Source organism: Heterodontus francisci, chromosome 36 (genome assembly GCF_036365525.1).
Source record: "Heterodontus francisci isolate sHetFra1 chromosome 36, sHetFra1.hap1, whole genome shotgun sequence".
NCBI classification, from domain to species: domain Eukaryota; kingdom Metazoa; phylum Chordata; class Chondrichthyes; order Heterodontiformes; family Heterodontidae; genus Heterodontus; species Heterodontus francisci.
The window spans coordinates 31,931,397-31,957,949 of NC_090406.1; the positions used below are offsets into that span (position 1 = coordinate 31,931,397).

At 43.5% G+C, this 26,553-nt stretch overlaps 1 protein-coding gene across 1 annotated transcript in view; it reads left to right on the forward strand.

Annotated features, from left to right (window-relative positions):
* Positions 1-26,553, forward strand: part of LOC137351723 (uncharacterized) — a 37,098-nt gene that overhangs the window by 4,701 nt on the left and 5,844 nt on the right. Inside the window, exons 3-9 of the mRNA XM_068016460.1 lie at positions 3,300-3,551; positions 4,067-4,314; positions 4,800-4,958; positions 7,091-7,193; positions 7,604-7,750; positions 9,095-9,289; positions 15,801-15,976. Coding sequence (XP_067872561.1) covers positions 3,300-3,551; positions 4,067-4,314; positions 4,800-4,958; positions 7,091-7,193; positions 7,604-7,750; positions 9,095-9,289; positions 15,801-15,976 — 1,280 coding nt within the window. The remainder of the gene's footprint in view (positions 1-3,299; positions 3,552-4,066; positions 4,315-4,799; positions 4,959-7,090; positions 7,194-7,603; positions 7,751-9,094; positions 9,290-15,800; positions 15,977-26,553) is intronic.

The following is a 26,553-nucleotide window of genomic DNA, read 5'->3' on the forward strand; positions in this document are numbered from 1 at the left end:
TTGCTGTACTGTGAGAACTGGGGATAGACTTTTTTTTTATTTCCAAAATATACTATATTCATAAAAATCTGTAAAAAATACATGACCAGTTTCAAAAAGCACCAAGTCAAAAAATACAAACAGTGCAAAGGAGGTCCATTTGCTTCATTACAATCATGAGTTGCCTCACAACCCTTCCATTTCACATTTGTTATGCCAATTACATTTTTACATTTTACAGCAAATGAAAATTTTCCCTATAGACCAGTTGATTTTTTTTAATTTCCAAAATATACTTTATTCATAAAAATCTGCAAAAATTACATTGCCAAACAGTTTCAAACAGCACCAAAAAATACAAACATTGCAAGGGAGATCAGTTTCCTTCAATACTATCATGAGTTTCTTCGCAACCCTTCCATTTCACAATTGTCATGCCAATTACAGTTTCACATTTACAGCAAATGAAAATATCAACGATACAGTTCGAGGGGTTTCCCATGGATCCAGCCCCTCAGTTCAGCTTGGTGGGGGGACCTTACACTGTGGTCTTTCCCCATTGAGCCTTTGCTGTGGCTGCCCCAAGCTTTAGTGCGTCCCTCAGCACGTAGTCCTGGACCTTGGAATGTGCCAGTCTGCAACATTCGGTCATGGACAACTCTTTGCGCTGGAAGACCAGCAAGTTTCGGGCAGACCAAAGGGCGTCTTTCACCGAATTGATAGTCCTCCAGCAGCAGTTGATGTTTGTCTCGGTGTGCGTCCCTGGGAACATCCCGTAGAGCACAGACTCCTGTGTTACAGAGCTGCTTGGGATGAACCTCGACAAAAACCACTGCATCTCTTTCCACACCTGCTTTGCAAAGACACATTCCAGGAGGAGGTGGGCAACCGTCTCTTCCCCACCACAGCCACCGCGGGGGCATTGTGCGGATGGGGCGAGACTTCGGGTGTGCATGAAGGATCTGACGGGGAGGGCCCTTCTCACCACCAGCCAAACTACGTCTTGGTGCTTGTTTGAAAGTTCTGGTGATGAGGCATTCCGCCAAATGACTTTGACGGTCTGCTCGGGGAACCATCCGACAGGATCCACCAGTTGATGATGTTGTCTCTAGTCCTGTCTTAGAAAGACTCCTCCTTTGTTCCTCAAAATGATTACCTTTTTTCAGGTGAAATTTACAAGGGTTAGCTTTGCCCATGTGACTTCAGGTTTCATTCCTAGCTAGACTGCATAATGGCCTTGATGATGGCTCCATTCTGAGATGAGGGTGGTTCACACTTCATTGTAATGGAGGTTATTTGGAGACATGAAGTCTGAGCAAGGTCTTGTCTCATTGTTTTTGAGTATATCTCACATCCAGGTGCAATTATCTGTCACATTTCCGTGTAGATGGGGCTTAATTGGTCTTCAGTTCCAGCAGACACGGATGTGGATTTGAGGGCAAGAGATGCTGAGGGTCATGTGTCTTGACTTCCATTTTGTTGACAGCACATTTACCAATCTCTTTACAATTGTTCCAATTTTTTATAACTCCACTTTGGTTCTGTATTTTCATTACTGCACTTCTGGTGAGCGTGACACAGCTAAAGTCTAGGATATAAAACCAGATAGAAAGAAATGAGCTGTGACTGTCAAAGCTAAATATGGTTGTGACCTTGTTCAAGGGTAATAAGGGCATTCACCTTATTCATAAATGTTTACTAGATAACAGTATTAAGTGTATTGAACGATGTAGATTAGGTCCCAATACAGTTGCTATCCATACAATTTTTAGACCAGACAATTCTACTTCCAAGAAATGTCTAGAAGACAAGTTGGACATCAGTTTAAAATAAAGTCCTTTTTCCACTTCACTTTAATGATGTCGATCCATTATTTATTAATATTTCAATGAATATTCAACACCTGTAGTGACGAATACATTGGAATTGAAGCACATGATTACACTTGCATCCCTTCTCTCCTTTTGGTTTTGGACTTGACAAATAGTATTTACCTACTAATTCCAGCTTTCCTGTCCTACAGCTGAATTGCAGATGCAATTTTTCCATTAGGAAAAGAAAAGCAGGATTTAGTAGTGTAAGCAATGATTTCACTCACAGACATTGGTCTCCAGGAATCTGAACAAAATGAGAATTGGTACAAAAGCACTTAGATATGCCTCTTTGTAGCTGTGTTATATTTAAATGTAAAAATATAGAGAATGGTCAAATTTAATGTTGAAATCTCAGGATTTTATTTTTCCTTATTTGCCTCCTCTTTCTGGTGCAGGAGTCAAACCCAATAATTGCTAAGTAGCCATCCTTCATGTCTGAACCTGCAAATTCTGTGTTGACAAGATATTCAATTGTAAGAAGTTGAGTCTGATCCTGTCCACACCTGATGTTCATATATACACTTCAGCAGGGGTCACAAATGGTGATTCAGAGAGAAAACCCTGGCATCACTGGTAAATAATTGGACAGCCTGTCCAAACTAAAGATGGTAGTAAATGTAAAAGGCAATTTGGAAAATTTTGTTATTGAAACAAGCAATGCTCTACAATGCGCACCTGCCACAGAGGTGAAATTCAATGCCATGTTTTCCCCCTCCCCACCCTTCAGACTGATACAATGACACTGGGTCACCAGAACAATTACAGATGATCCCCAGAAGGAGAGCACTATTTATTGAAAAAAATAGAGGCGGCCAGTTCAAATTAAAACATGTGCCAGTAAATTCAGATAGTTACCTGGAAAACAGTATCTTTGAAATTGTCAATGTCTTATGATACTCACCAGTCACAGAAACACAACCCAGTGTCTTTTTGTCCCCTTAGCAGGTAAGATACATTGGGTAGAACCAAAATAACTGCAATGCCCATACTAGAATTTGGGAAGGGCATAATTCAGTGGCAATGTTTCATATCAATCTAAGTACGTAATTTAGAGATATTCCTTTAACATTCAATAAATGGAAGATGAGGGACGACCCAAATTGCGTTGTGACTGAGCGTACCAGACCATGGAACACAACACATCAATCTGCCCACTGAGAGCTCCACTCGGCATCACAGGAGGCCATTGAAAGGATAACCAAACTAAACATTCCATTATAAGCTATTCCCATCATACAAAACTAATAGTAATCAATATGTGATAAGGCGTCAGTTTAAGAAACCGAGTTGAGGCAGACAGCTCCAGGCAGAGAACATTGAAGAAAAGAGTTCAGTTCGCAAAGGTTGAGCTTCTGATCTGCTTTGTTCATCTTGGATTATAAAGAAGTTTACTGTAGGCATCAGTCTCCTCTTGTTAACAGCCATGTCAAATTCTTAAATTTTTAGATTTGAACATTTCCATTACTGTGGAGAGAAACAACAAGATTAATGAAAGGAATCTGGTTGAGCAGCAGTGTGTTTTGGAAGACATTATTGATTCAGTTCCCGAGGATCTGGGCCAGACTGTCAGCAAGGTCAGTGTGACTGTTCAGGATGGTGTAAATGACCTAACACAGCCAGATGCAACCAAGACCCCAGATGTTGGTTTGCATAACCTGATGCCACATTGCGAGGGAGACCTGCTGATGAGACGTGGAGGTAAGAAACATGTTAATTATTTTACCAGCTCAGACACACCAGGTACCACTACCTCTAGTTTTCTCTTTCCAATTTTCCCCCAACATCTGCTGAAGGTGCTAACATTCATTGGCTATTGTTTCAGACATCTGGTGCTCTCCTGTACCTCACTAAAGTGACTAGTGTTCATATGAGCACAGTGAGTGTTGCCAGAATATTCATGGAGGCAACATAGCTAGGTCTGATCCTATTCTCAGTTGATGTCCACATATACTTTCCAGTAGGGTAACCCGAAACATGGCTGATTATGTTTCCCCTCTTTAGCCCAAGACAATCACTTTTACATATTTCTTGTTTATACCTGCATGTAACTTCCTATTATCTAGACATAATGGGATCAGCGTAGTGGAATTTTAAGCTTAAGAATTGTGGTTGGGATGGGTATGCTGTTATCCAGACTCATCTGTCTTTTCAATGGACAGTCAAAAGTATTTCTTACTTTAATTATTCTTTCAGCCATCCAAATTCTTTGCCAGGTAGTTCATTTTCTAGGGTGACCGACTCTTCTTCCAGCTTGCCCAATGACCTGTATCCTCCAGTTGTAATTGATAATGGCAGTGGGTTGATAAAGGCCGGACTCTCAGGAAATCATTCTCCATCGTACGTTTTTCCAAGTGTGGTTGGAAGGCCAAAGAACGCAACATTGAATGTTTTTGGATTATCAGAAAGATGCACTTATGTTGGAGAGGAAGCCCAAAGAAAACGCAGCATTCTTCATTTGATTGTAAGTAAATTGCTTTTGTACAATAATTAGGATAACATTATTTTTAACTGTTCAGCATTATTCTGCCCCACCTTTGCACTGTGGAATATGCTGTATCCTATCAACTCTCCTTCTACGTTCGTTTGGCACATTTGTAGTTTCACTCAATCAGAATGATTTGACTGGGAAACAGAAGGGTGATACAAGGGCAGTATAGATGCAGACCTATGGTTGAGGTCAGTATGAACTATTAAGGAAGGGTAGAAATATTTGTATCTCATCCATGGTGACTGGGAAATGTTTGCTGCTGGATGCACATAGTGAAGAAATTTTGATTTCCCAACCCTGATATTTCTCAACCAAAAGTTCACCAAAAATGTTGAGATCTGTACATTAGAAAATTCGATCAATACAAGTACTGATTTCGGCTGCTGTGGGGAATTGTGCCCATGTGCTGATTGGCAGGCATCTATTCAAATGTTTGATTAAGTTGTGTTGGATTGCAGTATCCAATTCAGCATGGACTGATTGCAAACTGGACAGAAATGGAAGTCCTCTGGAGACATACGTTTGAAAACGAGTTGCGTGTTGACATTCAGGAGCACCCAATTGTTCTAACAGAACCGCCAAACAACCCACAGCAGAACAGAGAGAAAACAACTGAGGTAACAAACTAGCAACCATTCAGAAGATTCTGGGTAAAAACATGTTATCTCTTAACCAAATGCATTTTAAAATACATGCATAAAAAGTAGTACGCTCATGGGTTGGGATGCAGTGAATTTGGAAGGCTTTTCTTTCACCTCTGGGACCTATGAGAAGATCTATTCCAGAAAGACCTCTTTCCTTCACTACCTCTTAAGGATCATAAATGAAATACACTTGACCAATCTGGATCCAATTTCCAGCTGAACATAATCCACTTGACTTTAAATTTATGGGATTCAAATCTGTATTGTAGGCTGACTAGTAATAAAAAAAAGGCCATTTGTTTATTTTTAACCAGGATTTTGCTTCCTTTATTTTTTATCTCTTACATCAAGCCTCACCCTCTGATACTAGGAATGGGAGCATGCTATTTAGCCCCCAGAGCCTGTTCTGGCATTCAGTTAGGTCGTGGCTGTTCTCTACCTCAACTCCATTTATCCACCTTTGTGTCAGTGATCAACAAACTTTTGTAGGTATAGCCTGAAAATTTCCATTGACCTAACACCCATAGCCTTTTGGGGGAACTTAGTTCAATTTGCACTATTCGTTGTGTGGAAAAAGTGTTTCCTGATTTCACTCCTAAATGGTCCAGCTCTAATTTTAAGGTTATGCTCCCTTGTTCTGGATTTCACCACCAGATGAAAATGTTTCTCTGTATCTACCCTGTCAAATCATTTTATAATTTTAACCACCTTGAATAGATCACCCCCTAACCTTCTAAACTCAAGTGGATATAAGCCATGTTTATACAAGCTAATTCATAATTTAGTCCTCGTCCCATTCCGGTGAATCGGCACTGTACCCCTTTCGAAGCCCATATATCCTTCCTGAGGTTTGATGCACAAAACTCAAAGCCATATTTCAGATGGGCTGTGATCAAGGCTCTGTATAACTGGAGCATCACTTCCTCACTTTTCATTTCCAACCCCCTTGAGACAAAGAGCAGTACTCCATTAGCCTTTTTGATTACTTTCTGTATATGTGCACTAGCCATTATTGATCTGTATACACTGACATCTAAATTGCTTTGTTCCTCCACAGTTCTTACATATGAACATACGAATTAGGAGCAGGAGTAGGTCACTCGGCCCCTCAAGACTGCTCCGCCATTCAATAAGATCATGTCTGATCTGATTGTAACCTCGACTCCACATTCCCGCCTACCCTGATAACCTTTCACCCCCTTGCTTATCAAGAATCTATCTACCTCTGCCTTAAAATATTTAATATTTAAAAATATTGGGTTTTTGGTTGTTGGTTTCCTCAACATTAAGAAAAAATTCAAAGCGGATGACTTCACACTTCCCCACTTCAAATTGTATCTGCCCACATATTTAGTCCTTTTTAACTTTTTTCTCTGATGCTCACAACTTGCTGTGCCTCCTTCAGGTCTTTTTTTAATTCATTCATGGGATGTGGGCATCACTGGCAAGACCAGCATTTATTACCCATCCCTAATTGCCCTTGAGGAGGTGGTGAGCCACCTTCTTGACAACTGGCCATTTCAGGGTCAGCCACATTGCTGTAGGTCTGGAGTCACATGTAGGCTAGACTGGGTAAGGACGGCAGATTTCCTTCCCTAATGAGCACTAATGAAGCAGATGGGTTTTTACAAAACCCAGTAGTTATATAATCAACATTAGTGTTATTAACTTGTTATTCCACATTTAATTAATTAACTGAATAACTGGCTGCTGTGGTGGGATTTGAACTTATATCTCCAGATCATTAGTCCAATAACATCACCAATATGTTACCATACCCTTTCTGCAAGCTTGGATATACAATCTTCTATTGCTGCATATACCATTCATGAATACACACCAGACAGAGGATAGCACCAGTTCAGGTAACTTTCTCCTCCTGTCCTTGTGGGTGAGTATTTATCTGTCTTCCTCAAAACCACAGACAAGATTGTCTGCCTTCTGCAATAAACCCAAATCCTATCACTCCCAGATACATTTAATAATATTCCACACTAAAAGTGAAAATTCTAAACGGACAAGTTAGAAACACTGCAGTCGTTTTGAGTCCTTTTCATACAAATTTTGTAACATACACTCTGTTGCATTTGTTTCATCCAATATAGATTCTTTTTGAAGCATTCCAAGTTCCTTCTCTATTTCTGGGGATCCAGGCAGTGCTGGCACTACACTCCACTGGTAAAGTTACAGGAACTGTCATTGATTCAGGTAACATCATCTCTTCCTAAGTAATCTTAAGGCTATTTATATAAATGTCCTTTACGTTCGGGGCCTTGTGGCCTAGGTACTGCAGGTGACAGTATCACAATCTGTCCATAATCTTTTGGACTGTTTGAACTGATCACAAAGTAGGGTAACCGAAAAGATCACATTTCATCAGTGTATTTAACTCTCCTGGTGCTGATTTGCTCCTAGATATCAAAATTCACATAGTTTGTCCACCATAAACCATCTACAAAAAGTAAACCTATTTTCATTTTTGAAACAGAATTTTATTAAAACAGTGCAGCAGATCAGTAAACTGTTATCATCTGTAGTTAATGCAAATACCCTGTTCCTACACCTAATGAATCAATTACTTTCTAACATATTGAATTCCTTCATCTTACTGGTTGCAGGATCGGCTGTAACACACGTAGTTCCCATTTTTGAAGGAGGTGCTTTGGAGAACATCACCCAGCGTGTGTACCTGGGAGGACAGGACCTGACAGAGCACATGATGAGATCCCTGGCTGAAAACAATAGCTGGTCCTTCACTTCCAATGGTAATATTCATAACATACCACCATGTAACATCCACTTAGGGCACCACTCAGTGATGGGAAGATTTATTTCTCGGGATCTAAAAACTGTGGAAACCCTGCCTCCATCACAAGAATCTATCTACCTCTTCCTTAACATATTAAAAAATATTGGTTTCTTGGTTATTGGTTTCCTCAACATTAAGAAAAAATTCAAAGTGGATGACTTCACACTTCCCCACTTCAAATTTTAACTGGGATAGATATAAGCCATAGCCTGCCTCCATCTTTCTTTCTTTCATCCTACAAAGCTACAGGATGGAGAGACAGAAGTGGGTAGCTGTGTAAACCTGTCAAATAAACATAGAGAAATTATTTACATAGAAATTAATACAACTATGGTTAAAAAAAATCAAGGTCAATCTGTCTTAAATTTCCATTATCCCTCTTTGTAACATAAATTTTCTATTTTTTTGACTGCCATGATATCTTAATACATAATAGTTGAATAGTTACCATCAAACATTACCCTCATGCATTGGTTCAGTATCCCATGCCAGGTCTATTCAAAGATCAAGCTGAAAAGTGACAACTCTAAGATAGCATAAAATGAGTCAATTATGAAGTAGTGTTGCATTCTCCTGATGTTTGTTTGTTGTTCTGCCTCCTAAAAAACAAATGGACAGGAGGAGAAACACAAAAGATAATCAACTAAAGGAGAGGCATAGGTGAACAAGTTAATTCAGTGCAGGATAGTTTGTTCCATTTAGAGTTTCTTGTTTTACATAGAATTTAAGGTGCAGAAACGAGCCATTTGGTGCAACCAGTCTGGGCTTGTGATTTTTCTCCAGACTAAGCCTCCTCCCACCCTATTTCATCAAACCCTATCTGCTATTACCTAATAGGGATCTCAATTGCTAACATAAAGGAGAGTATACCAGCTAAAACTCAACTTCTAATGTCTCATTGAGAAGATGCACGATGCAGTGTAGTACTGAGCAATACAGAACAGCAAGGTGGCATATGCTCCTACTTGTTCTAGTTATCAGCTATGCATCAAGTTAAAGGGAAAATACAACAGGATTTCTACTCCTGAGCAGGATGCAGGGGGTTCTGCCGAAAGTTCATGTAGCCGTCAGATTAGGACAATTGATTTGTATTTTGAGCATTGATCCTAGCTTCCTCAAGTATGACTGATAAAAGATCAAAATGCAGTAATAGCACAGTCCCAACAACCAGACTCCAAATGTATCTCAATGAATCTAGGAAATCTCAAAATCCACTAGTTAATAGGAGTTATGAGTTATACGATCTAGTTAATATGATCCGCTCTTCAAATTTTGAATAGTATTTTGTGTGATTTTCCAGCTGGGTTAGATATTATCAGAAATATTAAGGAGAAATTTTGCTACGTTGCCCTTAATTTTGAAGCGGAACTCCAGAATTTCAAGAACAATCCTGAAGAAATAAAGGAAGAGTATGAGCTTCCAGACGGGCAAAATATGATCATCACAAACCAGAAATTCAGCTGCCCCGAAGTCATCTTTAAGCCATTTTTATTAGGTAACTGTTTAAGGCATTTGACCCCTTTTTTTTAACTTCTTTCCCTACTTGTGGATCATTGACTGTAGAACAAAGTTTCAGTGCAAGATTAAGTCAGGATGTCTCCTTCATGACATGTGTCTCCTGTTCAGTTGATAAGCAGCACAGTTTTTGTGCAAGATGTCACAGAATCACAAAATTGTTGCAGCACATAAGGAGGCAATTCAGCCCATGTGTCTGCGTGGCTCTCCGAAGGAGCAATTAATCAAGTGCCACTCCCCCGTCTTCTCCCTGTAGCCTTGCACATGCTTCCTTTACAGATAATAATCCAATTCCCTCTTGAATGCCTTGAATAACCCGCCTCCAAACACACTCCCAGGCAGTGCATTCCCAATCCTAATGACTCGCTGCGTGAATACGTTTTTCCTAATGTCTCCATTGTTTCTTTTGCTAGTTACCTTAAATCTGTGCCATCTTGTTCTTGATCCTTTCACCAGTGGGAACGGTTTTTTCCTATCTACTCTGTCCAGTCCCTTCATGATTTTGTATACTTCTATCAAATCTCCTCTCAACCTTTTCTTCTCCAAGGGAAACAGTCCAACTTCTCCAACCTATCCACGTAACTGAAGTTCCTCATCCATGGAACCATTCTCGTGAATGGTTTCTGTACTCTAGCTAATGCCTTCACATCTTTCCTAAAGTGTGGCGCCCAGAACTGGACACAATACTCCAGTTGAGACTGAACCAGTATTCTATACAAGTTTAACATAACTACCTTGCTTTTGTACTGGATGCGCCTAGGATGCTGTATGCTTTATTAACACTCTCTCAACCTGTCCTGCCACCTTCAATGACTTATGCACATTTACCCCGAGGTCCCTCTACTTCTGCACCCCCTTTAGAATTGTACCCATTACTCTATATTGTCTCTCCATGTTCTTCCCATCAAAATGAGTTCCTTCACACTTCTCTGCATTAAATTTCAGCTGGCACTTGTCCGTCCATTCCACAAACCTGTCTATGTCCTTTTGAAGTTCTACACTATCCTCCTCATTGTTCACAATGCTTCCAAGTTTTGTATCATCCGCATTTTTGAAATTGTGCCCAGTACAGCAAGGTCTAAGTCATTAATATACATCAGAAAGAACAAGGGTTCTAGCACCAACCCCTGGGGAACTCCACTACAACCCTTCCTCCAGTATGAAAAACATCCATTAATCACTATCCTCTGTTTCCTGTCACCTCAACCAATTTCATATACATGTTGCTACTGTCCCTTTTATTCCATGCACTATAACCTTGCTCTAGTCTGCTGTGTGGTACTGTCTCAAATGCCTTTTGGACGTCCATGTACATCACATCAATAGCATTACCCTCATCAACCCTCTCTGTTACCTCATCAAAAAATTCCAGCAAGTTAGTTAAACATGATTTGCCCTTAACGAATCCGTGCTGGCTTTCCTTAATTAACCTGCATTTACCCAAGTGATTATTAATTTTATTCTGAATTATCGTTTCAAGAAGCTTCCCCACCACCGAGGTTACACTGACTGGCTTGTAGTCACCGGGCTTATCTTTACACCCTTTATTTGAACATTTGCAATTCTCCAGTCCTCTGGCACCACCAGTCTAAGGAAGACTGGAAAATTTATGGCCAGTGCCTCCGCAATTTCCACTCTCATTTCCCTCATTATCCTTGGATGCATCTGATCCGATCCTGGTGTCTTATCAACTTTAAGTACAGACAGCTTATCCAGTACCACATCCTTATCAGTTTTAAACCACTGAATTAGAATTAGAATTAGAATATTACAGCGCAGTACAGGCCCTTCAGCCCTCGATGTTGCGCCGATCATCTGACCTACACTATTCCATTTACATCCATATGTCTATCCAATGACCACTTAAATGCCCTTAAAGTTGGCGAGTCTACTACTGTTGCAGGCAGGGCGTTCCACGCCCCTACTACTCTCTGCGTAAAGAAACTACCTCTGACATCTGTCCTATATCTTTCACCCCTCAACTTAAAGCTATGTCCCCTCGTGTTTGCCATCCTCATCCGAGGAAAAAGACTTTCACTATCCACCCTATCTAACCCTCTGATTATCTTGTATGTCTCTATTAAGTCACCTCTCCTCCTCCTTCTCTCTAACGAAAACAACCCCAAGTCCCTCAGCCTTTCCTCGTAAGACCTTCCTTCCATACCAGGCAACATCCTAGTAAATCTCCTCTGCACCCTTTCCAAAGCTTCGACATCCTTCCTATAATGCGGTGACCAGAACTGCACGCAATACTCCAGGTGCGGCCTCACCAGAGTTTTGTACAGCTGCATCATGACCCCGTGGCTCTGAAACTCGATCCCCCTACTAATAAAGGCTAACACACCATATGCCTTCTTAACAGCCCTATTAACCTGGGTAGCAACTTTCAGGGATTTATGTACCTGGATACCAAGATCTCTCTGCTCATCTACACTACCAAGAATCTTCCCATTAGCCCAGTACTCTGCATTCCTGTTACTCCTTCCAAAGTGAATCACCTCACACTTCTCCGCATTAAACTCCATTTGCCATCTCTCAGCCCAGCTCTGCAGCCTATCTATGTCCCTCTGTACCCTACAACACCCTTCGACACTATCCACAACTCCACCGACCTTCGTGTCATCCGCAAATTTACTAACCCACCCTTCTACACCCTCATCCAGGTCTTTTATAAAAATGACAAACAGCAGTGGCCCCAAAACAGAACCTTGCGGTACACCACTAGTAACTAAACTCCAGGATGAACATTTGCCATCAACCACCACCCTCTGTCTTCTTTCAGCTAGCCAATTTCTGATCCAAAGCTCTAAATCACCTTCAACCCCATACTTCCGTATTTTCTGCAATAGCCTACCGTGGGGAACCTTATCAAACGCCTTACTGAAATCCATATACACCACATCCACGGCTTTACCCTCATCCACCTGTTTGGTCACCTTCTCGAAAAACTCAATAAGGTTTGTGAGGCACGACCTACCTTTCACAAAACCGTGCTGACTATCGCAAATGAACTTATTCTTTTCAAGATGATTATAAATCCTGTCTCTTATAACCTTTTCCAACATTTTACCCACAACCGAAGTAAGGCTCACAGGTCTATAATTACCAGGGCTGTCTCTACTCCCCTTCTTGAACAAGGGGACAACATTTGCTATCCTCCAGTCCTCCGGCACTACTCCTGTCGACAATGACGACTTGAAGATCAACAACAACGGCTCTGCAATCTCCTCCCTGGCTTCCCAGAGAATCCTAGGATAAATCCCATCTGGCCCAGGGGACTTATCTATTTTCACTCTTTCCAAAATTGCTAACACCTCCTCCTTGTGAACCTCAATCCCATCTAGCCTAGTAGTCTGTATCTCAGTATTCTCCTCGACAACATTTTCTTTCTCTACTGTAAATACTGACGAAAAATATTCATTTAACGCTTCCCCTATCTCCTCTGATTCTGCACACAACTTTCCACTACTATCCTTGATTGGCCCTGTTCTAACTCTTATCATTCGTGTCTGAATTACCTCCTCTTTCACCATGGTCTATGCAGCAGCATCTTCATTGGTAAAAACAGATGCAAAGTATCAATTTTATACCGCAGCTTTGCCCCCTGCCCCCATACATAAATCCCCTTTTTGGTTCCTAATCAGCCTCACTCCTTTTACCATCTTTTTACTATTGATATGCCTTTAGAAGACTTTTGGATTGCCTTTTATGTTAGTTGCCAGTCTCGTCTCATATTCTCTCCTTGCTTCTCTTATTTGCTTTTTCATTTTCCCCTCTGAACCTTCTACATTCAGCCTGGTTCTCAATTGTATTATCCACCTGACATCTGTCATAAGCGCGCTTTTTCTTCTTCATCTTAATCTCTATCTCTTTCGTCATCCAGAGAGCTCTGGATTTGTTTGCCCTACCATTCCCCTTTGTGGGAATATTCCTTGACTGTGCCCTTACTATCTCTTTGTGAAAGATAGCCTATTCTTCAGTTACAGTTTTGCCTGCTAACTTTTGAGTTCAATTTATCTGGGTTAGATCCATTCTTACCCCATTGAAGTTGGCTTTCCCCCAGTGAACTATTCTTGTTCCTTGTCCTTTTCCATAGCCAACCTAAACCTTATGATACAATGATCACTATCCCCTAAACGTTCCCCTACTTACACTTGATCTACTCGGCTCACCTCATTCCCAAAAACCAGGTCTAGCAGTGCCTTCTTTCTTGTTGGACAGGAAAAATACTGCTGTAGAAAATTTTCCTGAACACACTCTAGGAACTCTTGCTCCTCTCTGCCCTTTACACTACTACTATCCCAGTCTATATTCAGATAATTAAAGTCCCCCATTATAACTACCTTAAATTCTTGCACCGCTCTGTAATTTCCTTGCAGATTTGTTCCTCTACATCTTTCCCATTAGGTGCTGACCTATAGACTACACCGAGCAATGTAATTTCCCCTTTTTTGTTCCTTAGCTCTAGCCAAATAGATTCTGTCCTTGACCCCTCTGGGACATTCCCTCTCTCCAGCACTGCAATGTACAAAGATACATATGAACATACAAATTAGGAGCAGGAGTGCACCATTCAGCCCCTCAAGCCTGCTCTGCCATTTGATAAGAGCATGGCTGATCTGATTATGGCCTCAACTCTACCTTCCTGTGTACCCACAATACCCTTTGACTCCCTTGTGAATCAAGAGTCTATCTAATTCAGCCTTAAAGAAAAATTCAATGATCCTACCTCCAGCACTCTCTGGGGAAGAGAATTCCATGGCCTAATGTGAGAAAACATTTCTGCTCATCTTTGTCTTAAATGGGAGACCCCTTATTTTTAAACTGTGTCCCCTGGTTCTAGTCTCTCTCTCAAAGGGAAATATCCTCTCAGCATCCACCCTATCAAGTCCCCTCAAGATCTTGTATGTTTCAATAAGATCACCTCTCATTCTTCTAAACTCCAGTGGACACAGGCCAAACCTGTCCAACCTTTCTGCATAAGATAACCCCTTCATCCCTGGAATTAGACGCAAGAACCTTCTTTGAACTGATTCTAATGAAATTTTATCCTTTCTTAAGTAAGGAGACTAAAACTGTACACAGTACTCCAGATGTGATTTCACCAACACCCTGTACAACTCTAGCAAGACTTTACTTTTATATTTCATTCCCCTTGAAATAAATAACAACATTCCATTTGCCTTCCTAATCACTTGCTATACCTGCATACTAACTTTTTTGATTCACATACCAAGATAACCCAGATCCCTCTATACCTCAGAGTTCTGCAGTCTCTCTCCATTTAAATAATGTTCTGCTTTTCTATTCTTCCTGCCAAAGTGGACAAGTTCACATTTTTCCACGTTATACTCCATCTGCCAAATTTTGCCCACTCACTTAACCTATCTAAATCCCTATGCATACTCCTTAAATCGTCCTTACAATGTACTCTGCTACGTATCTTTGTGTCATCAGCAAATTTAGCAACCATGCATTCGGTCCCCTTATCCAAGTCATTTATCTAGATTGTAAATAGTTGAGGCCACCCATTCCCTCTCTCTCTGCATACTCTTAAGCTGTGGAGTGACCAGGTCTATAAATGTGCTATCCACAAAGCTGTCAACCTGACATGGACCAAAGTGACACCAGCTGCTGTTCAAGTTCTGAAACCTGGAGCTTCAGCTGCTGCAACTGATGGCACTTTCTGCACATATGGTTATCCAGGACATGGGAAGTGTCCTTGAGTTCCCACATAGCACTCTAGAGGTCAGAACAGCCCTGCCATTCCTCTATCTATTCGATAATAAACCTTACTACCAATACTAACAATAAACCTTACTAATACTAACAATGTTACTAATACAAATAAACCATATACTTAAAAATAAAATAAAAAGAGGACTCACTAGCCACCCAATTCCCTTCTGTTGGCATCACTTAAATAGGGAAGCTAAACTAGATGTTTTACTTAACTTTTTAATGTTTTTAATCTCCCCACTGCTTAGACTCACTCCCTAACTTTGGACAAAGGGAAACACAGCAACAATGATCACCAACCAATCAACTCATGGTTTTCCTGTGATGTCACTTTTGATTTCTTTTTCTCTCCACTTTTTTTTCAAATTCCAGTGCGCCCCTGGAACACTGCTGCTGTCTCCTCAGGTAAGCGATAGATCAATTCCTTCCAGGTCTGCTCCAGCTCCTGATTTTTCTCTTCAGGTAAGCAATAGGCCCCACTCCTGGCCCTCAATTTATCCTCTCTCTGGTGCTATTAATTCCTTCCAGGCCCTCTCCATCTCCCAATTCTCTCAAATAAGTCATATTATTTTTCATTTCCATTTGCATTTCATCACTAGACACAATTCTTTAACCATTATCTATCTAATCACAAGAGTCAGCAAAATAGATGTTGGAAACAGCATAATTGATGTAGGGGAGGAGTAGCTTTTTTTAAAAATTACACTTTGGCATATAAACTATGCCGTTGAACCAACTGACTTGTATTTCAGGCAAAGACATACAGAACCTGCCTGCGTTGGCACATTCAGTAATTGAGAGATGCAGTGAGGAGACACGTAATGACATGTACGCCAACATTGTACTAGCTGGTGGTAACAGTATGTTTAGAAACATGGAAGAGCGATTCCAACAGGAGATGACAAGCCTTTCAAAACCTGGAACAAAGGTATTTTCCCCCATATTTTCTACCTTCCTCTCTAGGAGGTGTCGACTCTGGTTGGGATACGATTCTTTGGTTGCAAATACCCCTCTAGCACCTCATCTACATTGTCATCCAGTATGTGCCTAGAGAGTAAGTGACTGTAGGCTATTTGGTCACATACTACCTATTTCCTGCTTTCATTTGACATTTATAATTTCCAGTAGGAGTCACTTATTAATAAAATTTATATTAAGCAAATTTATGGTTTTAAATGAGATGTTCATATGAAAAAGGCTGTTGTAAAAATACAAACACAGTGGAAAGGTTGGCATAGAGGTTGAACACCAAGCTTTATTGGCAGGCTTCTTGCTTCTGCTTACACATGCCACTGACTGGGCAATATGGCTACAACACATGATATTACATCACATCCTGTGATTATGTATATTTTGCATAAACATATATTTGAATAATTACACTTATTCTATCAAACATAATACATTTGGTTAGTATATCAAGATAATATCACCACATCCCCCTTCCCTTAAGTAAAAGAAGATCCCTATAGTTCAAGACTAATATTTACATGGATAGGTATAGCCTGTGGCGTAGAAAAAATGACAATGATTAACACATGTAACATTCAACTGTAACCCAAACACTTAGATTGTTACTCCACAAGGTGTTGTCTACATTTGGAAACATACTGGTCATCTGCTTACTCAACCAAACCTTGTAACAACTACATGAGAGTGTGATTTTGAGTTGTCTTTCATCCAAAAGACTGTGTTTGGATTGACTGTCCTCAGCCTGATAGCCTGACATAGTCATACTCACGGAATCATACCTTGCAATGTCCCAGACACTGCAATCACTATCCCTGGGTATGTCCTGTCCCATCGGCAGGACAGACCCAGCAGAGATGGCGGGACAGTGGTCTACAGTAGGGAGGGAGTTGCCCTGGGAGTCCTCAACATCGACTCGGGACCCATGAAGTCTCATGGCATCAGGTCAAACATGGGCAAGGTAACCTCCTACTGATTACCACCTACTGCCCTCCCTCAGCTGATGAGTCAGTACTCCTCCATGTTGAACACCGTTTGGAGGAAGCACTGAGGGTGGCAAGGGCACAAAATGCACTCTAGGTGGGGGACTTCAATGTCCATCACCAAGAGGGGCTCGGTAGCACAACTACTGGCTGAGCTGGCCGAGTACTAAAGGACATAGCTGCTAGACTGGGTCTGCGGCAGGTGGTGGGGGAACCAACACGAGGGAAAAACATACTTGACCTCATCCTCACCAATCTGCCTGCCGCATGTCAGTATTGGTAGGAGTGACCACCGCACGGTCCTTGTGGATACGAAGACCCGCCTTCACATTGAGGATACTGTCCATTGTGTTGTGTGGCACAATCACCGTGCTAAATGGGATAGATTTTGAACAGATCTAGCAATGCAAAACTGGGCATCTATGAGGCGCTGTGGGCCATCAGCAGCAGCAGAACTGTACTCAACCACAATCTGTAACCTCATGGCCCGGCATATTCCCCACTCTACCATTACCATCAAGCCAGGAGTCCAACCCTGGTTCAATGAAGAGTGCAGGAGGGCATGCCAGGAGCAGCACCAGGCATACCTCAAAATGAGTTGTCAACCTGGTGAAGCTACAACCCAGGATTACTTGCATGCCAAACAGCATAGGCAGCATGCAATAGACAGAGGTAAGCGATCCCATAACCAACGGGTCAGATCTAGGCTCTGCAGTCCCGCCACAGCCAGTCGTGAATGGTGGTGGACAATTAAACAACTAACTGGAGGAGGTGGCTCCACAAATATCCCCATCCTCAATGATGGGGGAGCCCAGCACATCAGTGTGAAAGATAAGGCAGAAACATTTGCAACATTCTTCAGCCAGAAGTGCCGAGTTGATGATCCACCTTGGCCTCCTCCTGAAGTCCCCAGCATCACAGATGCCAGACTTCAGCCAATTCGATTCACTCCGCGTGATATCAAGAAAGGACTGAAGGCACTGGATATTGCAAAGGCTATGGGTCCTGACAATATTCCGGCAATAGTACTGAAGACCTGTGCTCCAGAACTTGCCGCGCCCCTAGCCAAGCTGTTCCAGTATAGCTACAACACTGGCATCTACCCAGCAATGTGGAACATTGCCCAGGTATGTCCTGTACACAAAAAGCAGGACAAGTCCAACCCGGCCAATTACCGCCCCATCAGTCTACTCTCAATCAGTAAAGTGATGGAAGGTGTCATCAACAGTGCCATTAAGCAGCACTTGCTTAGCAATAACCTGCTCAGTGATGCTCAGTTTGGGTTCCGCCAGGGCCACTCAGCTTCTGACCTCATTACAGCCTTGGTTCAAACATGGACAGAAGAGCTGAACTCAAAGGTGAGGTGAGAGTGACTGCCCTTGACATCAAGGCAGCATTTGACCAAGTATGGCATCAAGGAGCCTGAACAAAACTGGAGTCAATGGGAATCAGGGGGACAACTCTCTGCTGGTTGGAGTCATACCTAGCGCAAAGGAAGAAGGCTATGGTTGTTGGAGGTCAATCATCTGAGCTCCAGGACATCACTGCAGGAGTTCTTCAGGGTAGTGTCCTAGGCCCAAATATCTTCAGCTGCTTCATCAATGACCTTCCTTCAATCATAAGGTCAGAAGTGGGGATGTTCACTGATGATTGCACAATATTCAGCACCATTCGCAACTCCTCAAATACTGAAGGAGTCCGTGTAGAAATGCAGCAGGACCTGGACAATATCCAGGCTTGGACTGATATGTGGCAAGTAACATTTGCGCCACACAAGTGCCAGGCAATGACCATCTCCAACAAGAGAGAATCTAACCATCTCCCCTTGACATTCAACGGCATTACCATCGCTGAATCCCCCACTATCAATATCCTAGAGGCTACCATTGATCAGAAACTGAACCGGAGTAGTCATATAAATACCGTGGCTACAAGAGCAGGTCAGAGGCTAGGAATCCTGCGGCGAGTAACTCACCTCCTGACTTCCACAAAGCCTGTCCACCATCTACAAGGCACAAGTCAGGAGTGTGATGGAATACTGTCCACTTGTCTGGATGGGTGCAGCTCCAACAACACTCAAGGAGCGCGACACCATCCAGAACAAAGCAGCCCGCTTGATTGGCACACCATCCACAAACATTCACTCCCTCCACCACCAACACACAGTGGCAGAAGTGTGTACCATCTACAAGATGCACTGCAGCAACGCACCAAGGCTCTTTCAACAGCACCTTCCAAACCCGCAACGTCTACCACCTCGAAGGACAAGAGCAGCAGATGCATGGGAACATCACTACCTGCAAGTTCCCGTCCAAGTCACACATCATCCTGACTTGGAACTATATCGCCGTTCCTTCACTGTCGCTGGGTCAAAATCCTGGAACTCCCTTCCAAACAGCACTGTTGGTGTATCTACCTCACATGCACTGCAGCGGTTCAAGAAGGTAGCTCACCACCACCTTCGCAAGGGCAATTAGGGATGGGCAATAAATGCTGGCCTGGCCAGTGACGCCCACAACCCATGAATGAATTTTTAAAAAGTTGTCTATGTTCTCAGTGTGTTGCTTGTTGCCTCTTCATCATATAATTGAATACACATGCGTGTGGGCGATGCTGGTTAGTTGCCCTGTTCATGGCTGACAGAGAGTCCCCTGAGGTGAGACCTATTCCTTCTGAGTATCACACCATTTGGTGTTGTCATCTTATAAGACTGTGGTTCTTTTCATAATTTTGACACTTCTGCTGGAATCCACGTCTGTTCTTGTGGGTGTAGGACCCTCACCTGGCCAAAGTAGTGTGCTGGTAAGTCAGCATGTATATCATGTTGCCCAAGCATCCTGTCTTGTCTCGTAGCAGCCGCGTGATTGTGGACGACTTAGTGAGGTGATAGCTTGTTTAGTGGTTCTCATTGGTTGACTGAACAGAATCTCTGCTAGTGATGGCAATCCGGAGTCTAACAGAGTTGCACGAAGATGTAGCAACGCAACCTGGATGTCTTGCCCAGATTCCCTGCATGTTTTGATCAGCGATATGACTGTCCGGACCATGAAGTCAGCCATTCCATTAGAACAAGGATATCGGGGTGATGATGTTATATGGTTAGTAGGCATCCAGCCGTCTCGAAAGAAGATTGACTGCGCCCAGGGTTTATGTCACTTCTGAGTTGAACACTGCCTGTTGTGGCTATAGAGGCTGACTTGTGAGTTGCAATCCCTTCGACAGTTGGCGCAGATGAATATAACTGGTAACTGTTTCTTCAATGTTGTGCCAACGTTTAGCCACGAATCTGGAGTGTCCTCTGCAGGGCGCAGGCCTGGGCAAATAGTATGGAGACCCTGAGTTGCCCAAGCATCAGGACCCTGCCTTTCGGCATTGCTAGTATTGTCCAAAGGAAAGGGAAAAAAAGTACTGTTTGGTACCAGCTATGCTGTAGGAGTTTCCGGAAAACTGCCTGATAAGTAACAGGTTACTGCCTACGGGACTCTACTCCAGATTTTCTGTTGGGGGTTTACTCCCGAAGCCATCTTCTCTCCCAATACACCCACAAGGCGGTGAGCCTATTTACCCATAGCTGGGAGTCTGTTTCTTGGCACTATGCTGATGGGCCTGCATACCACACATTGGGGGGCCACACCTCCCAGTAACCTCCAATAACTTAGGGATTAAAAAACCCCCAATAACCCGGAGATAAAACCCAGAATAGCCGAGGGATTAATCCCCAATAGCCACGGGGATACAATCCTGAATAAGCCAGGGGATAAAATACCCAACAACCCAAGGATAAGACCCCCAATGACCCAGGGATAAAAACCCCCCAATAGCCCAGGAACAACACCCAATAACCCAGTTACAAAAACCCCTACTGGCCAGGGACAAAACCCTCAGCAACTTCCATCCCCCAGACTCCCTGCACCAACCACAGCCTCCTAGCTCCCCAACTCCAAGTCCACCCCACACACCGCCTGGCACCCAGAGGGTCACGCAAATCCCTGCCCCCACACCAGGCAGGCAACCTCCACCGTGTCCCCTTTGCGCAGGCTGAACTCGCCCTCGGTGCTCGCCTCATAGATGTGTTATGAAAGTCCACCCACAGGCTTGGCCGTTCTGGATTTCTCCAAGATTTGCATGTATTAGTTGGTTGATAGCCCATTTATCACACATCCTGAAATGGTTTCCCACTGTTATGGACTATTGTCCGATACCACTTCAATCGGGACACAGAAGATGCTGAAGATGGCACAGTGCTGGCTACTGCTGCACTTGACGTGTCCTGAAGTTTTTGAACAATTGGGAATTTGGAGTAATAGTTGGTCACTAGTAGATGATCTTCCTTGCCCATGGTGACAAGGTCTGTTGCTAGCTTGGTCCATGGCAAAGACAGGATGTTATATGGTTGGAACAGCTCATTGTATTGTCTGGCTTGGTGCTCCTGACATGCATCACAAACCCTCATTACTTGGTCGATGTCCTTGCTAATGCAAGGCCAGAGCACTGACTTGCGAACAAGGCATCTCAGCTTCTGTATTCCCATGTGGTCCTAGTGGAGCTGACCAAGTATGTCAGACCAAAGTGACACCAGAATTAGGACCTGGCGTCATTTGACGAGCACTCCATTTGAAATGCCCATCTCATTCTGAAATGGCCAATATGTTCTCAGATCTGTGGGGCTTTCCTGGATAGTTTCTTGCCACGTTATCTACAACGATCTGCCACAGGTTTCCGAGTACGGTGTCTTGTGAAGTCTCTCCCCGGAGCTCCTCTCTCATGTGATGACCAAAGCACACCATGTCGATGTTGTAGACATCCTGTAGGCTTGCACACACTTCGTCAACCTGGAAGTCGAGCAATATGTATTGTGCCTTTCCAGGGTTAGGCAGTTTGCTTAGAGCGCCTGATAGGACCATCTGACTACTGGGTTTGAATCTGACTTCATAATTATAGCCCTAAATCTTGATGAGTAACCTATGAGTTGAGGTGGTGCATACATGAGCAGTTTTCTCCAGATCATCTCCAGCAGCTTATGATCTGTCTCAACGGTCAACTCTTTCCCGAAGAAGTATGTGTGAAACCTGGTGATCCTGAAGATAAAAATTAGATTTTCTCATTCGATATTGGAGTAATTTGCTTGTGCTTATTTATTTATATTTGGAGATACAGCACTGAAACAGGCCCTTCGGCCCACCGAGTCTGTGCTGACCAAGAACCACCCATTTATACTAACCCTACAGTAATCCCATATTCCCTACCATCAGAAATGCTCCATCCATCAATATTGGCGACCACGCTCTGGAAGTGGTTCAAGAGTTCACCTACCTAGGCTCAACTATCACCAGTAACCTGTCTCTCGATGCAGAAATCAACAAGGGCATGGGAAAGGCTTCCACTGCTATGTCCAGACTGGCCAAGAGAGTGTGGGAAAATGGCGCACTGACACGGAACACAAAAGTCCGAGTGTATCAAGCCTGTGTCCTCAGTACCTTGCTCTATGGCAGCGAGGCCTAGACAACGTATGTCAGCCAAGAGCGAAGTCTCAATTCATTCCATCTTCGCTGCCTCCGGAGAATACTTTGCATCAGGTGGCAGGACCGTATCTCCAACACAGAAGTCCTCGAGGCGGCCAACATTCCCAGCTTATACACACTACTGAGTCAGCGGCGCTTGAGATGGCTTGGCCATGTGAGCCGCATGGAAGATGGCAGGATCCCCAAAGACACATTGTACAGCGAGCTCGCCACTGGTATCAGACCCACCGGCCATCCATGTCTCCGCTTTAAAGACGGCTGCAAACGCGACATGAAGTCCTGTGACATTGATCACAAGTCGTGGGAGTCAGTTGCCAGCGTTCGCCAGAGCTGGCGGGCAGCCATAAAGGCAGGGCTAAAGTGTGGCGAGTCGAAGAGACTTAGCAGTTGGCAGGAAAAAAGACAGAGGCGCAAGGGGAGAGCCAACTGTGTAACAGCCCCGACAAACAAATTTTTCTGCAGCACCTGTGGAAGAGCCTGTCACTCTGGAATTGGCCTTTATAGCCACTCCATGCGCTGCTCCACACACCACTGACCACCTCCAGGCGCTTACCCATTGTCTCTCGAGATAAGGAGGCCAAAGAATCCCATATTCCCTACCACCTACCTACACTAGGGGCAATTTACAATGGCCAATTTACCTATCACCTGCAAGTCTTTGGCGGTGGGAGGAAACCGGAGCACCCGGTGAAAACCCACGGAGTCAAAGGGAGAACTTGCAAACTCCACACAGGCAGTACCCAGAATTGAACCCGGGACCCTGGAGCTGTGAGGCTGTAGTGTTAACCACTGTGCTGGCGACAGACTTTTTGAACTAAGTGTGACAGGCTTGCTGTCTTGAAGAAGACCTGCACCGAGATCTTTCTGCAATGCATCCACTTCTAATGTTGCCTTCCGAGGGTCATAGTATTGAAGACATGACATGACTGGGCTGATGGTGCTTGTTTCAAAGCACTGAATGCATGTTGGTGATCATCCTGCCATAGGAATGGTGTCTTTCTTTAAGTGGAGATGTGTTCTGAGAAGCTCGGTATTTATGCAGCAAAGTTGAATAGACCTCGACACCTTTGGAGGGCAACCTTGCCCTGCAATGTCAGTATTGACTGGATGTCTTCAATCTTCCCAGGATCCGGGCAGATACCTGAGTTTGAGTAAATGGCACGAAAAAAATTGTGATCTGCCTTAATGGAGCGCTCTTGGCTGTTGAAAACCAAACCTTCGCGTTGACAAGTGTAGGTTTCTGTCATGCTGTTCTTCCCTGCGTCCTACTACAATGATACCGTGCGCAATACACACACAGCCTTTTTTTTTTATTCGTTCATGGGATGTGAGCGCCGCTGGCTGGACCATCATTTATTGCCCATCCCAAATTCCCTTTGAGAAGTCAGAGGAGAGCTGCCTGCTTGAACCGCTACAGTCCTTGGGGGTGTAGATACACAGTGCTGTTAGGGAGTTCCAGGATTTTGACCCAGCGACAGTGAAGGCACAGTGATGTAGTTCCAAATCATCATGGTGTGTGGCTTGGAGGGGAATTTGCAGATGGTGGTGTTCCCATGCATCTGCTGCCCTTGTCCTTCTAGGTGGTAGAGGTCATGGGTTTGGAAGGTGCTGCCGAAGGAGCCTTGGTGAGTTGCTGCAGTGCATCTTGTAGAGGTTACACACTGCTGCCACTGTGCAATGGTGGTGAAGGAGTGAATGTCAAAGGTGGTGCATGGGGTACCAATCAAGTGGGCTGCTTTGTCCTGGATGGTGTCGAGCTTCTTGAGTGTTGTTGGAGCTGCACCCATCCAGGCAAGTGGAGAGTATTCCATCACACTCCTGACTTGTGCCTTGTAGATGGTGGACAGGCTTTGGGAAGTCAGGAGGTGAGTTACTCACTGCATTATCCAGTCCATATGCTGTTGAAATATATCCTGGTTGACCGACAGCCCAAATGGTAAATGGTATTCTGAACAGTGTTAGCTCTTGCGACTCTTCCATTTTTTGCCTCTAATTTGAAAAAGTGTTTCGCTCCAGCAGCCGTTGGGTTTAACTTCCCTAACATTAAGATACCAATGAGGACATCTTATGCCTTTCCAGTGTTACAGAGTCTGCTTAGAGTGTCCAATAGGACCATCTGACTACTGGGTTTGTATCTGACATCACAATTGTAGCCCTGAATCTTGATGAGTAACCTACAGAGTCTAGGTAATGCACTCGTGAGCGGTTTTCGCCTGATCATCTCCAGCAGCTTATGATCTATCTTGTCTGTGAACTCTTTCCCGCATAAGTATGTGTGAAACCTCATCCATTTCGATCAGGCGTTTCCCCCATTTCGTGGATGGGTCTATGCTCTGAGAAATGCCTAGAAGTGTCTCCCCTCCCTTCACCTCTGGGTGGCATACTTCTGACTTTGAGCACCGCCCGCTCTGGCTTCTCCCCGCTTTCTTACTGCTGGATCTTCTGCAAAGTTTAGCCCAGTGCCTTCTAAGCCTGCATGCTTTGCATGTGTCTGTGTACGCCGGGCGGAAGAGGCTAAACAAAGCCTTAAATCTTCAGAATCACCAGGTTCCACACATACTTATTCGGGAAAGAGTTCACGGTCAAAACAGATCATAAGCTGCTGGAGATCATCTGGAGCAAACTGCTCACGAGTGCACCACCTTGACTCCATAGGTTACTCATCAAGATTCAGGACTACAATTGTGATGTCAGATGGTCCTATCGGACACTCTAAGCAGACTGTGTAACACTGGAAAGGCATGGGATGTCCTCATTAAGATACCAATGTTAGGGAAATTAAACCCAACGAATTTATGCAGTGCATGGGACAGCCCACAGTTACAGTACACCTTGTTTTGCCTGGGGGCCCTGGATTTTGTACCAACAGGCATTTTGGACCCTAAAGCTTGCAAACTCTATTTACCTGCGATAATTGCCTTGTATCTGCATCTGTCCTGTGGTATGCTCTCCAGGCCAATTCCCTTCTGCTTTTCCAGGTCGTCTTTCTGGAACACCTTAATAGGAGTGGAGGCAATAACCAACTCCATAATTCATTCCGAGAGTTCAGCATCAGAAGAAGTCATTCTTTTGCTTTCTCTCTGCATCGGTTAACAAAGTCGTCCAAGCTCTTGGCTTTCTGTCTATACCGCATGAGCTCCAGGCAGCGTGCTCTGAAATTGACTTTATTCTTAAGCTGATTTTCTAATAATGCTCATAGCTTTAACTGATCCTTCTGGTCAGCATCAGATAAACCAAATGTATTGATTCTGCAGACTTTCATTTCCTATGCCAATCCTAACTTTTATAGCTTGCTTCTCTGCATCCAAAACCTCATGGTCTAGGAAGCATAGTTCAATCCTCTGCTTAAACAGGTTGAACTTGTCTGGGACATCAGATGCTTTCCAGTCCATCTCTGGAAATCTGGCTGCCATTGCCTAGCCTTCTACTCTGTTTTTTACCCCCAAAGAGCAGAACCTTGCTTTAAAAGTTACAGCAAACTGCGATGTCTGCAGAGCTGAGCAGGAGCCACGCCCCTGAGCTGTGTTGCTGCCGCGTGGGCTTATGAGCTTGTAGGCGGAAGGCCCCTAGCTTCGGGGTCGGCCACGAGTGCAGATCACTGCAGCTGAAACTACCGTTAATTATGTTTTGCTATCTCGGGGAAAAGCCGAGGATGCAGCCAAATGGCCTTCAATCTCTACTCATACCATTGCACTCCTGCTATGAGAGCTGTGATCTGGTCGCAGAACTTCAGGTAGGTCTTCCGACTAGACTTGTTTTCAGCTGCTGATCAATGTTGTTACCTCACTACCACAGTCATCATATTATGTTATCCCTTTCTAGATTAACACAAAGTTGAAGGGTAGCATAGAGGTTGAACATAGACCTTTATTAGGGGGCTTCTTCTTGCTTCTGCTTACACATTCTACTGACTGAGCAATATGGCTACAACATGTATATTACATCACTTCCTGTGAAATATTTGTATAAACATTCAAATGATTACACCCATTCTATCAAACATATCTTAACATACTAACCAATGTACTATC